This window comes from Centroberyx gerrardi, chromosome 8 (assembly GCF_048128805.1).
Source record: "Centroberyx gerrardi isolate f3 chromosome 8, fCenGer3.hap1.cur.20231027, whole genome shotgun sequence".
In the NCBI taxonomy this organism is placed as follows: Eukaryota; Metazoa; Chordata; class Actinopteri; order Beryciformes; family Berycidae; genus Centroberyx; species Centroberyx gerrardi.
Genome location: NC_136004.1, coordinates 5,907,143 through 5,923,047, shown reverse-complemented (window position 1 = coordinate 5,923,047; position 15,905 = coordinate 5,907,143). Strand labels below are relative to the sequence as shown.

At 42.8% G+C, this 15,905-nt stretch overlaps 2 protein-coding genes across 3 annotated transcripts in view; one reads left to right on the top strand and one right to left on the bottom strand.

Moving 5' to 3' along the window:
- The window catches only part of loxl2b (lysyl oxidase-like 2b), a 36,116-nt gene extending 23,214 nt beyond the window's left edge, over positions 1–12,902 (bottom strand). For both annotated transcript variants that reach the window (XR_011785098.2, XM_071911516.2), the window contains exons 1-3: positions 12,720–12,902; positions 9,499–9,867; positions 8,577–8,752 (exon numbers count right to left, since the gene is read on the bottom strand). Coding sequence is in view for 1 of the 2 variants with exons in the window: in XM_071911516.2 (XP_071767617.1) it covers positions 8,577–8,752; positions 9,499–9,847 (525 nt within the window). In the remaining variant the exon portion in view is untranslated. The remainder of the gene's footprint in view (positions 1–8,576; positions 8,753–9,498; positions 9,868–12,719) is intronic.
- Positions 12,903–14,448: 1,546 nt separating this feature from the next.
- On the top strand, positions 14,449–15,485 carry drd7 (dopamine receptor D7). The gene is given in 5 exon segments (XM_071911513.1): positions 14,449–14,650; positions 14,653–14,716; positions 14,718–14,860; positions 14,863–15,041; positions 15,315–15,485. Coding segments are annotated over 5 exon segments (759 nt in total).
- The last annotated feature ends 420 nt before the right edge of the window (positions 15,486–15,905 follow it).

The window sequence follows — 15,905 nt, the reverse complement described above, 5'->3', positions numbered from 1 at the left end:
TACTATCACTCAACATAGTGTTTGCTAAAGTGTTAGCATAGAGCCTACTATCACTCAACATAGTGTTTGCTGAAGCATGGGGCACCAGATCCATCGATCTACCGGGGACACATGGATGATTTTGGTGTCTGTGTTCTCATCACTTAATGGGTAAAAGCCAATCTTCCATCCATTTCTTTAATCTGCACATTCAAAAGCTCTTATCAAGGATGACTGGTATATCAATGCGAGCACAGAAGAGAGGAGCACATAAATACTTGTTAAAGTGAACGGCTCCTCTGAGCGCCTGAGCGTAACTCGATCAATACTTGCTCACAGGCGGTGACAGCCTGTCAAAAAATGGACTCGGAGACTTTTCCTCCCCGACTCTTTGCAGGGATTAAATAAACAGATTTCTCTCCCATAGACCAAACCCACATTCTTGTGCTACGTGACAGCGCCGGCCGAGGGGGAGGGAGCTCAGTCCGGCTGGGGGAAGAGGGGGGTGGTGGATGGGACGCTTTGCTCAGCAGATGGGCTGGTACAGACGCGTATCATACGCAGCCAAAAAGAAGCGAAGACCTAGGCATCAAATAATGAAAAGGGAGGGTTTCCTAAATTGGCATTTGCCTCCAGGGAAGGGCAGATGCCACCACACTGAAAACTGCAAATCATCAGTCTTCCTATCCCCCTACTATTTTCTCCCAAAGATAACCACATTAACCATTCTGGTCAGAAGCAGAGAGGTCCGGATTGTAGAGGATGTAGAACTGAATGAAGGCTGAAATCATGGAACAGAATAATGACAGGAGATGTGGTGGTGGTGACCTTGTCTGGATAGCAGACGCACAAGAAAAAACAAGCCGGAGCCAAAAGTTGTAAGGCGATGTCTTCGAATTCAATAGGAAGAGAGTTGAATGTGCAACTAAATCCAGATCTGTGGCTAAACATGCAGCCAACAAGCTCCTCCGAACAGCAGTCAACCCAAACAAGACACCGGGGCTGCTGACAAAGATCACTGCGAACATGACTGCACTCCAAACTTCAGATTGAATGTCTGATAAACACAGAAAAACACACTCTACCCTTTCCCTCTCCCAGACTGACCCCGGGTCTGTGCGAGATAAACAATTTCCCTGCCAAAAATGCCCCTGGCTTATGCTTATGTATATATCTCGAAGAGTCACTGCTCCGTACTTTTGCAGAAGAGTCTCAAAAATACAAAAACGGTTCACTTTTAATTTGTTTTCGAGGTCGGTGGATGAGAACCGTCCTCCTCATCCGCCCCCCCCTCCTCTTTTCCTTTCCCATGCATTTAATTTCTCTTAATTTATTTCCAGTTTCGGGTTCAGTCCAAAAATGGACAAAAATGGACACGAGTTTTTCGAACATATGCCTCTTGTTTGGCCGCACTCCGGGGAAGGGGCCTTTCCCGCTCCGCTCGTCTGAGACGGAAAGGTGGCGCAGATGGAAAAGCCATTAGTGGGATGAGTTCTACCGAAAGAGGTGAAGAGGCCCCAGGTCTGTCGCAACTCACCTCTTATTCACGGAAACTATACTCCCACGCTTCCTACACGTTTTTCTGTTTGAAAAATCCCATGGTTTCTCCTGACTTCAACAACCTGTTGTTTGTAAAAAAAAAAGTTTTCACTCTGAGTGCATTTTCAATACATTTCTGTGAGTTTCTAAACTAGCAGCTATAGTCTATTGCAGTGATTCTCAACCTTTTTCATATCAAGGACCCAAATTGAGTCCACATCAGGGCCACAGACCCCCATTTGATGAGATTTTGTCTCTCGGACCCAAATCTCAGAATATTTTTGTTGTTAGATATGATTTTGCCCAGAATCCCATGACTATCTGTATTGTAGGTAGAGAGATAACAGTGAAACTATGATCAAAACAGTCATTCTTCTACATTCTCTAATTGTGTTAACTTCTTGTAAATGAGTAATGGTGAAGTTTAACGATTCTTCAGTTTGTTGGGGACCCCCTGGAACTCCCTTCAAGGACCCCTGGTGGGCCCCGGACCCCACGTTGAGAACCACTGGTCTATTGACCTGACTTTCTGATAAGATACACTTGTAGCTGAGTTTGTACTCAACAGGAGGATAACAGCATTAAGGGGGTAACATAGTTTAAGTGTTAAACAAACTATGTTAAACTGGCTTAAACCACAGAAGTATAATTTCTGTCAGCTGCTAACTACGGCACTATACTTTTTTAGTGTAATCTCTTCCCAAACTTGTTTTTCCATACTTTTACTGACGTTCCGATGTGTAGGAAGCTTTTTCTCCAGCAGGAGCCATAGGTGCAAGTGGTAAAACACTGCAGCTGTCATGTAACATGAAATTAGCAGCTGGAAATGGTGAGGAAACAGTGGATCTGCACACTGGGAATGCATTTACACTCTCATGAGAATAGTGGTGGTTAGCACTGGATGTGATTCCTCTTAACTCGGAGAAGTGAGCGAAGTGAGTTCTGACATAACTCGTCCCTGGCTGTACTATGAAATGACTATACACTGGGTCAAAGGGAGTGTTTTGGTACATGGCAGCTTGAAGCCATTGATCAGAACCAGATGAGGATATTGTGTTGAATGTAATTTGCTGGAATCACCCATAAATGAGTCTCGGCATCTCGACTTTTCGGTTTGACCAAAACACTGGCTGCCATGACTTAGTTACGACTAAAATATGGTTGTCCTAAAGTGATTTAATGCCAGCTTGTCTACAGACCACAGGACATAAATAAAACTAAAAACTTATGCTGGGGAACAAGCTATGAATCAAATCAAATGAGGATTCACCACTCCTGGTTAGGCCTGTCCCCAACTAGTGAAATCCTTCACTAAGAGTATAGGGATTTTATCGACTAATCAATTGGTGAGTTTATTTGAAAAACCTGCAAAACTACCAGTCCCACATTATTCTCCCCCTGCAAATATACGCCTTCATGCAAACTACTCTTTATATCTAGTTTTTTATCAAAGCAGAACAATACGTACCCATGAATATTATTACAATGACCTTAGAATTTTTGGGAAATAACGTTTTAAAAACTCCTTTTAATTAATCAACTAAACAAACGTGACCCTCCTTTGATTAAAACCCTAACAACCCCATTCTCAATTAAGGCCTAGGTCAGACTACAAGAGCATCATCTAAATGCCTAAAATGTAAAACATAAATGCACTCCTGTGTATATTGAGCTATAGATTTGATTGCCTTATATTACCCGAGTCTGGAAGAAAGGCTAAGCGAGAACGTACTACTTTTTCAGTTCAGATTCAGGGTGGTTGTCTGGCATCGAATCCACAGAAATTCACAAAATTTTGTGGCCAAATTGTGACTTCATAACTCCTCCACACAGCACAGTGCTGGAGTGTACTTTTGCCAGCAAAAATAAAGTGCATGCTGGAACTTAGAAGCATATGGTTCCAATAGAGACCTTGAACGACACTCTTCCAAATCAAAATCTGGAGAAAATACCCAGAAACCGGGCCATACTATCAAAATAATCTTTGAGAAGTTCAAGTCAGCCTACATGTATTTCCAGGTACACATTTCATTTAGGATATCTTTGTTGACAACATTTTTTCTAGTCACCACTCCTAGCATGTGATTTGAGAACACATATTCGATTCAAGCCCCTAACCAGTCTTAGTTGAGAGCTGATTATTCCACAAGCCGCAGCACAAATTGATGATTATCTGTTTCCTGAGATAGTGTTTATAGAACAGAGTGAATGTCATGTGCTGCACACTGCTGTGCAATTGCTCCTTTAAAGTCCATTAAAGAGCTTTTGTTAACAAATTGAAAACAGATGTTTTGTTTTGTCCTCATTTACCTTTGCAGAAAGAGGACGATGATTAAACGGAAATTAACAACTTTTATAAGGCATAAGAACTTTGACTGACATCATAACGTGGAATATGAAGTTACACCCAGGGGTGTATCGCTTTATGCCTAACAGCATTGTATAACAAAGTAAGCAGTTCTTACCATTGTACAGTCTGTTGATGGCAAAATCAACCAAATATGTTAGAGATGACAAAGTTAAATTGTGACACACCAACAAAAATGTAAAATAGATGTTTAGATTTGATTTACAGATGATCTAAACTTATGTGTTCTGAATGGGACTCAATGCACTGAGAATCTTGCTGGTGTGTTTTTCTCACTTAGTCGGTCTTCTCTATACTGTATGTACATCAATGGCAGGTTAGATAAGCCATCTACTAGTCAGAGGGTTGCTGCTGGTACAGACAGAGCCCAAAGTAACCCCCATGCACATATACTGCACCAACCTGCACCAAGGACGGATACTGAAAACTGGGTAACATTTGCTAAAAAACTGCGGTGCATCACACAGAACAGTTTCTTGCAATATGTCATTGTGGTTGTACTGTATTTGTCCTTGTACAAATAATCCCCAACATAATCACAGACATATACATATTTATAGCCTGAATCAAATGCTATGTTCAGACAAGCAATGTGATTTTTCCAATGTCTGGACAGCAAAACATGGAATCCGATCTTTTCAGATCAGATTTAAACCACATTCATGGGTAGTTTGAAATGTGGTTCAAATGGCATCTCTGGATTTCAAGTGTTTTTTTTCCATCACACAACACAACATGAATTTGACGTCACATGTTGTGATAAGAAGAGCAGAGAACAACAAACATGGAGGAGAAGCAGCAACAGAATAGTGGAACCTGGACAAATGAAGAGGTTTCATGGCTCCTCAGCAACATGGCATAGCTAACAATTGCTTTGTGTGACATATGCGTTCCGTACCGCGACTGGAAAATGCCTTATAAAAAACAGTCAGGATACTAGCTTGTTGCTGCACACAGAGTTGTTGGACAGAAAATGCGGTCAGACTTAAAGACCAGATTTGAAACACAAATCAGATTTGCCTGCTGTCTGAACATGGTGAAAAACAAACCTAGTGTGTCTCACTGTAACATAAAATCACAGTCTGTGAAAGCAGCCTCTGCCTCAAGTGAGATCCTCCATTCACACTGTTGTCCGATGTGAAGTGCTTAATTTTAGAACGTGAATTTCCAAAGGGTAAACATCCGACGGTGTTGCGTTGTGGGAATGCAGCGCCTCGGGGGCGAAAACTCTTACACAGCCGCAGAAATATCGGCCGTGTGGAAGCTAATTAAATAGTTGAAAATCAATTTAAGATCGTGGCACAAATGACAGTTATATATTAAGCCAAGTTCACGGTGCCAAAGTGCTGAGGGCTGACAAGGCAATTTATGGCGTCCCACCACGACATGGTTGGAGGTTTACGGAGGGGAAAGTGGATGATTTGACCTTTAGGCCTCAGAGGAAAAACTGACTAAAGAGAGAGAAAATGAGCGCTGTAAACTCTGCTTGGGGTGACTTCATGGCTCCTTGTAAAATACTTACGAGAGCAAGACAGAGAGGAAAGAAGATGAAGAAGAAGAGAGAAAATGGAGAGGAAAGTTGCAGCAGTATAAAAACGCCGAGAGAGAGGAGAGGTTTGGCTCCGTTAAGCCCCGTAATCACTCCATCTTGTTCATCATTACCTGTCCCGGCATGACGCCCCGGGAAGGTTCCTCAAAACAAGAGAGAAAACTATTGGAGGTATATACAGCAAAGCGGGACGACACCTGGCCCATAGGCATCTGTTATCGCCACCAAATTTTTCTTGATGAACTACGATTACACCTTAAAGAGTAACTAAACCCCACCCATATCTGTGGTGAAGCCTGACACCTAATGGTGAAAAGTAGGGTACTGAACTGGCCATCTGCTATTGGCTGGTCTTTGTGCCAGGTGATGTCACCTTCTATAGAGTACAACTGGTGGTGACAAAGACCAGCCAATAGCAGATGGCCAGCTCAGTACCCTACTTTTCACCATTAGGTGTCAGGCTTCATCACAGCTTCAGGTTTGGGATTTAGTTCCTCTTTAAGCTGGGTATCACTGAAGATGTTTCGATAAATAGACTGAATCTAGAATGGTATCATATTTCACTATGCAATTGCCTTTCTAAACGGAAGCAGATCAGACCCGTCGTAAGAATCCATCATTGTAAACCATTTTATTTACCTTTCAAGAGCTTTTGATAGCTTAAAAGTGATGATATTGGTACCAAAAACGGCTGCAGCACCGATGTGTATCATTTTCCATTCTCCAGCCCTAATTACGGCTCTCTAGACTTGCTACACTGCTGATAGTCACTTCTATAATCCTCCATTCTCGGGCTGATTGCTATAATGCTCCACAACAGTTGACATTTTCCCACAAAGTCAAACAACTATGAATGTGCCTCCTTCATAGGCTGCTTTTCAAATGCTTTTAACTTGTCTTTTTGGCCCTTGTTCAGTGTTGCCTTTAATGAATCTGCGATACTTCATAGAGAAATATGACTGCATCGCTGTTCACATAAAGTCTGCATTGATAAATGAGTGGAGCTGCTATACCAGCACGGAAACGGGCACCGCCAAGAACCACATTTCATAAACCCAGGAATTTCTTAATGTTGAAATGGGTCTGAGGTGGAATGTAATGCATGTGCGTGATCACAGGTCAGACCTCAGAAATCCCCTTTAGCCACTGCTACATAAACTGAACTGTTGAGGGGAAGGCAGATTTCCTCAGAGCAAGACAGAAATATAAATAAACACAGAAGAAACGCCACAGTAAATATTCCAGAGAAGCAGTCTGAACACTGGGTGTCACTCTGTGTTGTTTACTGTCCGGTCGACTGGGACACAATGCTAAATATAACTGAAATCCATACAAACCCCTAAACGCCGCAGACCACAAAAGAACGACTTATGGAGCAAGCGGCCTATTTTCTGCCGTTCTACTTATAGATCTTGGTCAATTTGGAAGAAACGCCGGAAAGCAAAGCCTGCCTTAAAAAGCGACACCTCTTCTTTCATTTCAACAATGCGAGGAGACAAAGCCCTCACAGTGGAATCTGGACTCCAGTGTCAAAGGTCAGCAACACGTGTATGCAAGGCTTCACGTTTCACCTCTCTTAGCTCACTCGCTGGGTATTTCCTTTGCGGTTGACTGGCTGCCCATTGTACTCAAGTTTTCATCACCTGCACCACACTATGAGAGGGCCACAGTGCCTCTTAATGCACTCCAAAATCCTAATCGTCCTGAACCGCAAAACCCCAACAATATGTCGTCATGGCTGCCATTACACACCAAAATGTGCCCGGGTGAGTCACCGGATTACCACTTCCAGATGATAAGGCCGGGCCTGTGCTGTGTGGTGGCGGGCCTGGCAGTGTTTTACACAGTGGGAGCCCACGTGTCCCCTCTTAGTGAATGGAAAAGCTGAGTCCGTTTTTTTTTGTTTTTTTTCAGTTACTATCCCAGCTGGAGACACGACTCCAGACGTCTAGACCCCTCCAGCCGCGCTCTCCGGAGAATCGTAATCTTTGCTGACTTTTGTCTCTCTAGACCTCCGCAGAGGAAGCCGACGAGATGCGTCCGTTCCCGCTACGCAGCTTTATAGCGGTGGGAAGATTCGAATCGAACTCGTAACACTCCGCAGTCACAACCGGTCCATCAGACAAGCTCAGTGATTAAATGGATAGTCTTTCAACTCGAGCCAAGCATAACCACCCTAAGCCCTGCCAGTCCTTTGGAAAGGGGGGGGAAAAAAACTTTGCTGCGCTGTCCACACATGTTTTGAAGGCATTCTGAAAATGGAGAATAAGATACGAGTTTTTAAACTCTCCAGAGAGAGAGAGGGGAGAGGGCGAGAGAGAGAAAGAGAGAGAGACAGAGAGTGAGAGAGAGTTAGTTCTGGTCTGCAGTTTGCTCATAACATTGGAATGTGAATTAATGAGGCCTGCACAGTGAGCAGAAAGATAACATTCTGCCTTTGGTGGCAATTAGCTTAGGGCTTATTGGCCGGCCCACAAAGGGCTGCACAGCGGGGTCTTTAAAAAGTCCAGCGAGACAACACTGACAGTTATGAGTGCAACACCTCAAAATTACCAGTTTAACTTCACTTTCTCCGACACACTTGCACAAACTGCAGGCTATTTACAAAGGACTATTATTAAGATAGAATGTTGGAACGGTTCATTGACTCCAACTGTTTGGTGCAGAATTGCTATTGTCCATAAACCAAGAAAGAGTTTTATTTAAATACCAACTAGTAAGCCACAACCTTACTAGCATGTAGGTTGAGATTTGAATGAATAATTTGGAAGTTTGGGGTTTGGAAGACAGATCCCTTTTCATGAATGTTGGAGACATTTCAGCAACCAGATATTAAATGCAGTGTGTGAACAAAATAACTAAAAATAAAACAGAAGGAAAGTTGTGAGTTGAGAGCTGTGAGTTGACAAGGTGTCGAGAAACAAATGTTCTTCTGGCCAATAGTAAAAAGACATCCATCGACAACAGCTTGAACCAAAAGGTCTACAAGGGTATTTGTGTTGGGCTAAAAAGTGCTTAGATTCTGCTTAACACTTTTCTTAGAACATTCGTACACCTTTGTATAAGGATGCTGCTTTTTGTTAAACTGATGAATTGTGCAAAATGACTAACTATTGAGGGTGAAAGGTGTTCATGGCTTACCTCCACATGGTTAGGCAGCGTGTTGATAAATTTAAATCCTGGGATCCTCTTGTCACTGCACACCACGCCAACATCTTCAGTGTGCTTGCAGTCGGACACGCCGATCCCATTGGAGGGGCACAGCGCTAAGGTCTTCTCTTTGCCGGTGCAGTGGACATTGTCAAACCAGATGCGTCCTGATAAAGCAGAGGACAAGCTCAGCTCACTGTGGATGCATCAGAGCTTCCATAGGGAGGAATATTTCACTTTAACAGTGGCAGTGAGAAAGGACAAGAGGCTTTCTCTGGAAGGTTATACTAGCAATTTAAGAACTGGCAGCAAATGGCCCTGCTGTCCTCCAGCCATCACAAAAAATAGTTCTTGAAGAGCATGTCTTGCTAAATGTAAATAACGATAATTTAGAGGTCTTCAAGTTAAAGTAAATCCTGAGCATTGTAGAGCATCAACCATCAACCAGATTCCTATTAGTTAATTATATCATGACTCATATAATGAATGATCTTGAACTTGGGTTAGACCAATATATGATTTTGCCAATGTATTGGGCTGATATTGGCCTTCTATTAAAAATCAGATATCGTCCAGTCAGTGTCATTCACCTTTGATATGATGGATATGATGCAATTTGACTGATTACATATCAATACTACACTGGTTGTCTATGAAGTATGATTATTATACGCATTATCCTGGGATTCAATGGAGAGTTTTAGTGTCCCATGATGGTCTAAATGCTGTTTCAGAGGTTTTTCCACCCTGACAACAATACAATTCTGCACTGAAAACTTCCAATTTGGTCAAATGTAAATATATTGAAAATCGGCTATCGACAGCTGAAACCCAAAAATATCGGTACCGGACTTCAAAATCCCATCCCATAATGGTCAAACCCAATCACGAACATTATGAAACATCAACCTACCTTCTCCTTTCCCATACTTAGAGGACGGTGACCATGAGATGGCCTCCACGTAGCCCAGTTCGCGGCACACCACCTGAGCGGCGTGGATGGAGAAGTCGTCGTCGCAGACGGTGCCCCACTCGCCATCGTAGAACACCTCCACGCGACCCTCGTTGTGTTTGCGCTTATCTCCCGCCAGTCGCAGCTGAATCCTGGGCGTGTCGGGTGACAGCTGCGGGGCGGTATACTGCTCCTGCTCCGGCTCCAGGTAGCCCTGCGGGTAACCCAGGTGCTCGTACTGGGCGAGGGCCAGCTCCAGCAGCACTAACAGGACGGCCGTGCAGCGGGGCAGATAGTGGGTGGCCGGCATGGCGGTAGGAGGTCACAGAACTGACTGGAGACGAGACATGTCGGAGGGTGAAAGAGAATAGACAAAGAGAAGAACGCTCATTAAAATTCCTGGGCTGCTGTCTCGGATATTTTTTCACTGCGATACTGGTTGTTCATTACAGTGGAATCACAGCGCTGGGGGACTGTATGGTGTCTCAAATGGTTGTACAAATTGTACGCTGGGTAAAATGTCTTCCATCAAAGACATCGCTCTTGGAATATTAAAGAGTAACCAACTTAACACCAAACCCAAATCTGAGTAAAACCTGACATCTACCTAATGGTAAAAAGCATGCTACTAAAATTGCCATCTGCTATTGGCTGATCTTTGGTGCCAAGTGATGTCAGACCACCTGTACTCCATAGAAGGTGACATCACCTGGCACCAAAGATCAGCCAATAGCAGATGGCAATTTCAGTAGAATGCTTTTTACCATTAGATGTCAAGCTTTACACAGATTTGGGTTTGGAGTTTAGTTACACTTTAAAGTGATAATCCGCAAGATTGTTGTTTTTCTGGATTTTGGCGACGGTGATAAGCAGTCATTGCTTTGGTGTTAGGCACTGGCCCAACATACTGTAATCTGCTCAATGTAGACTGCGGCTTCTTGTATTTCTTCTAGCTTCTTTTATTTATTCCAAACAGGCCGCTGATGTAGCTTCAGTAAACATAAAATGCATCAGCTTCCTGTGCAGCAGAGGATTTTTCCTGGGAAAGAGGGACTCCACATAGGTGTTCAGAACAGCAGATCTAAAACCTTTCATGAACTGGCTTTACGCTGAATCACTATTATATGGCATCAATTGGTGATAGATAGTAGCAAAACTGACATTTATTTCCATGAAAAAGTTGCAGATTATCACTTTAACCAATTGCTTTGTGTCAGTGGAAGATAAGCCAATAGTTTTCTTTCAGTGAAGTTCGGAAAATAATAGAAAGAAAGCCAGGACTCAACAGCCTTCAGCCTTAAACTGCAGACACCTGCAGAGTGACGTAATACCAAACTCCCAAAGGAAAAACCCCTGCTCCTGTGTCTCCCTTGAAGCCTTTAAAGAGAATGAATAAATCACTAGTGAAGGAGCGAAGGTCAAAGACTGGCATAACTAAGAGTTAGTGGCATGATCAGGCATGATTACTGCTGTAATCACATTTTTCCCAGGAATCTGAGCCAATCTGCCGAACATGCTTCAGAAATGTGCATGAGTGATATTATCCCTTCGCTCATCTACAGCTGTATTTCACAAACCACTGAAACATTAAATAGCCAAGAGCTTTTGCTTTTGTGTAAAAACATCTGGCACAAGACAATGGATCCTCCAACTCCAGGATCTCCACTTTCCTCAATGTAACGTGGCAGTGGTTGCACAAGCCTGAAAACATACACATTACAAAACGAACAGCCAGCTGCTGGGATGAAGCCCACAGGCTCTGGATCTGCTCAGACTGTGTAAATCCAAGCAGTAATGTTGTCATTACAAAAATATGGTCAGCATGCGTGTAAAAAGTTCAACTAAGGCCACGCACATGGACTTTTATCTTGTAATTATCTTGTAATATACCTTGTAATCTCGCAAAACTGCAGCCTCTTAGCAACATCCAATCAAACAGAGGAAGGTATCCAGGAAGTTCTGGCTCCCCTTTGCTTTAAGTGAAAAACAAGATGTCAAGAACTTCACTCAACCAGAATCCATGAAATTTGAAACCTTTTGATGCCTTTTGGTTCAGAAACAACAGATGGCAAAAAATAATCTCAACTACAACGTAAAAGATGTGACAGGCTCTTGCATGAGGATTTCTTTTCCAACCAAACGCTGCATGCACTTTATCCTGCATTATGAAAGGTCAAGGAAGGTTTAAAAATACGGATGAAACCCCCTTTTAAGGAGCCATTATCTTAATGTCAGTCCCATCATGATGGAAGAAAAGCCTTTTTTTGTCCTCTACTCATGTTTCACCTTCATAGGAATTGGACACATGACTCACAGCTACTGTTGGGGGGGATCTGTGCATAGGTTCAAAGGTCAAAATGTCAGGTCATAAGAATGTCAACTGCTCTTCCCATGCCCTTTCCTGAAGCACTCACTATAAAGCGTCACTGCAAATTATAGGCATAATGTATAGAGAAAAAGGTTAACATTGCTAACATTAGACCACTTAGTCTGATATAAGCACCATAAAGGGTTAGTCGGTGACAGAACTGTTGAAGATAATAAGACAAAGACCACAGAGGAAAAAATACATGAAGCACTTTCTCTGTTCTGTGACTTCCTTTGTCATACATTTATGACTAACACACAATTTAAAAGAACATTTAACCAATAATAATAATAATAAGAAGAAGAATAGAAAGATCAATAGTTAAAAGTTAATCCAAATGACTTTTCCATTGAATTTGAATGGTTTTGAGAATATTGCATCGCACTAATAAAGCAACCATGATCAATGTTGCATCTGTGGCCTGATGATGTGATGTTCATCTCCTCCACAAGGCTATACAATAGAGAAATGCTTTGTAAAAACTTGTTGCAAGACTGTCTCTGCCAATCTGGCATACATGACAGTTTCAGAACTGTCCCTCAAGTCCCGTTACGAAAAAGAACTACAGTAATTCCATAATAAATTTTAGAAGGTAAAACTTTAAAATGAAACCATAGAAAGTCCTGTAGTAATACCATAGATGATACAAAATAGTATAAAGTAGGATAAGATCACTATACAGTCACTATTGAGTAGTACTATAGACACAGTATAGCTAAATCCCAATGCCAATATTAGAGTAATTTTGAATTTCTTGAAATAATTATCGCAATAATTTTTAGACACTTTAAAGTTGCCGATTACTTCTACTTACTTTTCTTCTCGCCCCTGAGGATTTATCCCCCTCAAGCACTCTGTGGTCCCGGCTGCAGCAACAGGCTGAAAGCAACCCCCAGTACAAGTCTATCGACCAAAGCCCAAAGCCCAAAGTCAGCTGCGTCTCTCTGAGTGGCTCCGTCAACTTTCACTCCCTCCCATGCAAATTTCACTCAAGCTTTCCCCCAAAGTTGCACTGGAACATGCCCACTGCCGCCCACCTTTACAATGACTTCACCGATGGCCCGGGACCTGGAAATAGCGGATCCTGAAGAGAGGTGATCACTGTTTGGAGGGACAGACTGATGCTGCCTTCACGTGCTGTCGGAAATATTGGAAATACGAATTCTGGGCGCATGAACGACCAGTGCTGCAGTGGTAAAAAAAAAGGTGGGTAAACTTTGACCTCCAGTTGGTGATCATCATAAGGCAAACAACCAAAAATATAAACAAAACGATATAATTACAACTATATAATGTAATTCTTTAAAACAAGCATGTGACAATTAAAATGTAAATAATGACTGAAAATAGAAACAAACAAGAACACTAATTGTTTACATAGAATGCCAAACAATAATATATGATAAAGAAATCCATCATTTTTACTATCAATTGTTGATACAGCTTCCACGATTTCAAGTCATATTTCGGACAGTACTTGAAGGCAGCATTAGTACCACTTCTACTGACAGGGGTAGGTGGGGTTTGGCCTGCTAGTCCCTCACACTGTAGGCCTATGTGGCACTTTTTGGTGGGAAACTTATTAAAAACTTATTATAAACTTACTGTATATGCCGTACAGCTAATCCTCGGTTAAATAATTACAACAACCCTGACCAGAGTTATTCATAAGTAGCCTCACAGTGTTTAAACCACTCTCTAGTGCAACTGGGTTAACTTTTAAACTGGAGTGGACTCAACTTTGCTGCCACCTTGTGTCAAACAGGACAGGACATTATCATCCAAATAATGTAGCAAATGAAGGCACACTTTGGCCAACTATAACAATGTTGCACTGCTTACATAAAATGATGTGTAGATTTTTCGTTATTTGCTGTGACGTTTTAATCAATATCTTGCTAATTGATAATTCAGTTTACATAGTTTGTGCAAAAAAAACCCATCAGAGATATACAACTGATTACGCATAAAACATGACTAACTGCCCACCCATGCATCCCTAAACACAGACACGCACATATGAAAATGAATGAATGGCTGAATGAATGAATGAATCACTCAGCAGTCATAAATTCTATGCCATCATACACTTCCATTCCTCATGTGCAACATTAGTACGGCTTGGGGTAGAACCTCTCTAAAACCTTTTCTCTTCTGTATTTCACTCTAAGTGACGGGTGCGTGGGGGATACACTAAATACACCAAATCCTGTTTGTGCTTTCTGTAACTTGCTCTCCGTTCACTTCTAGTCCTCTCCTCCTCCGTTTACCTCCTGTTTCCTCTCAACACAAACCAGATAGATCATTAGTGACTCTGCAGTGCAGTCTTGGCAGAGTATTCTTTCTTGCAAAGAGGAGAGTGGTGTGCAGTGCGAAGGGAACAGTGGTCGTCTGAAGCAGGATGAAATAGATCAGGGTGACAGAGCATTTACCAACAGCTTCCTGAAGTCATTTGGACATCAGAGCATTCACTTGCAAGCTATCACCCATATGACCAGAACTAACTGGCGGTATTTCCTTAGAGTACTTGCAGACAAAGAGATATGAAGAACATGGACAAATACTCTGAGAGTGAAGGCAAATTATTCAGGCTGGTAACTCACTCTGTGGCGGCCTGGGTGCTCTTTCTCTTTATCTTGAGCACTTTCCAAGGGAATCCTTTGGTTTGCTTTACCGTGGATAGGTTTGGCCCCTTGCTCTCCAAGGTGGCCTATGTGTTTGTGATGTCTCTGGCACTTGTCATGCCTCGGAGGTGGCAGGTTTCTGGCCATTTGAAGGTTTCTGCGAGGTACGGGCAGCATTTGATATCACATTCCACCGCTTTCATCCCCAACCTTTGAATCATCAGCCTGGATCGTTACTGGGTCATTGCCAGCCTCTTCAACGATGAGAAGATGATGACACGTCAAGCAGTTCTGATCATGATTAGTGTTGCATGGACTCTCCATCTTCATCTCCTTTCATTCCTGTGCAGCTGACCTGGCGCAAAGCCCAGGGTGCTTCCATGGATTTCATCTCTACAGAGTCAGGGAGGACATGTGACGCAAGCATGCATCGCACCTACGCTTTTGCCTCTTCACTGATCAGCTTCTACATACCAGTTGCCATCATGATCATGAGGCGGCACAGTGGCCCAGTGTTTAGCGCTGTGGCCTCATGGCAAGAAAGTCCTGGTCCTTTCTGTGTGGAGTTTTCATGTTCTAAGTGTGCCTGGGTTTCGTTCCCACAGTCCAAAGACATGCAAGACAGGTGGATTGGAGATTCTAAATTGCCCATAGGTGTGAATGAGATTGTCTATCTGTGTTAGGAGGATGAGACCAAGGTTTTCAAGACACTTTCCATCTGTTTATGCTGCCGGCTACCTCTCTGCACTCTCTACTTGTCCTTGTGTGACCCCTCCCTACCGCAGTCTGTCCAGCTCTCGTGCGTCAGGGAGACAACATCTGATGCGTTTCTGTGGTTTGGCTGGCCCAATTCAAAGCTGAACCGTGTGGTGTACGCCTTCGAGGCAGACTTCCGCCAGGCTTTTTCTGTACTTGTGGGTGGCGAGACATTGGGAAACAGTGAACTTCAGCATTGATTTGGTGTCCTATCACCACGATACCTCCAATTCAACTGATTTCCACAAATTTAGCCACTCATTTAGCCACTATTTTCTGCTCCTGCATGCCATCCAAGAGCCCGAAGACAAAGATAGGAGCTTTGATGCAGTATGTCAGATGGTCGAGGTCACATGTGAGGACACACTTTGTCTTTGTCGGCGCTGGCCAATGTAACGGATCTCTCTCTGGAGAAGCTCCACCTACTCAAACCTGTGGCTACACCACCTTGTATTGTTCATGTACTGTAATGTCATTTAAGCTTTGAATGTATCAGCAAGATAACATCTCATATTTTGTAGGAACTTTTAGACGATAATGCCAGTCTTCTCACTATCCTGATTGTGACTTAACTGTTTGAAATTATTAGTTTACCTTGGCAACAGTTTGTTGACTGCATG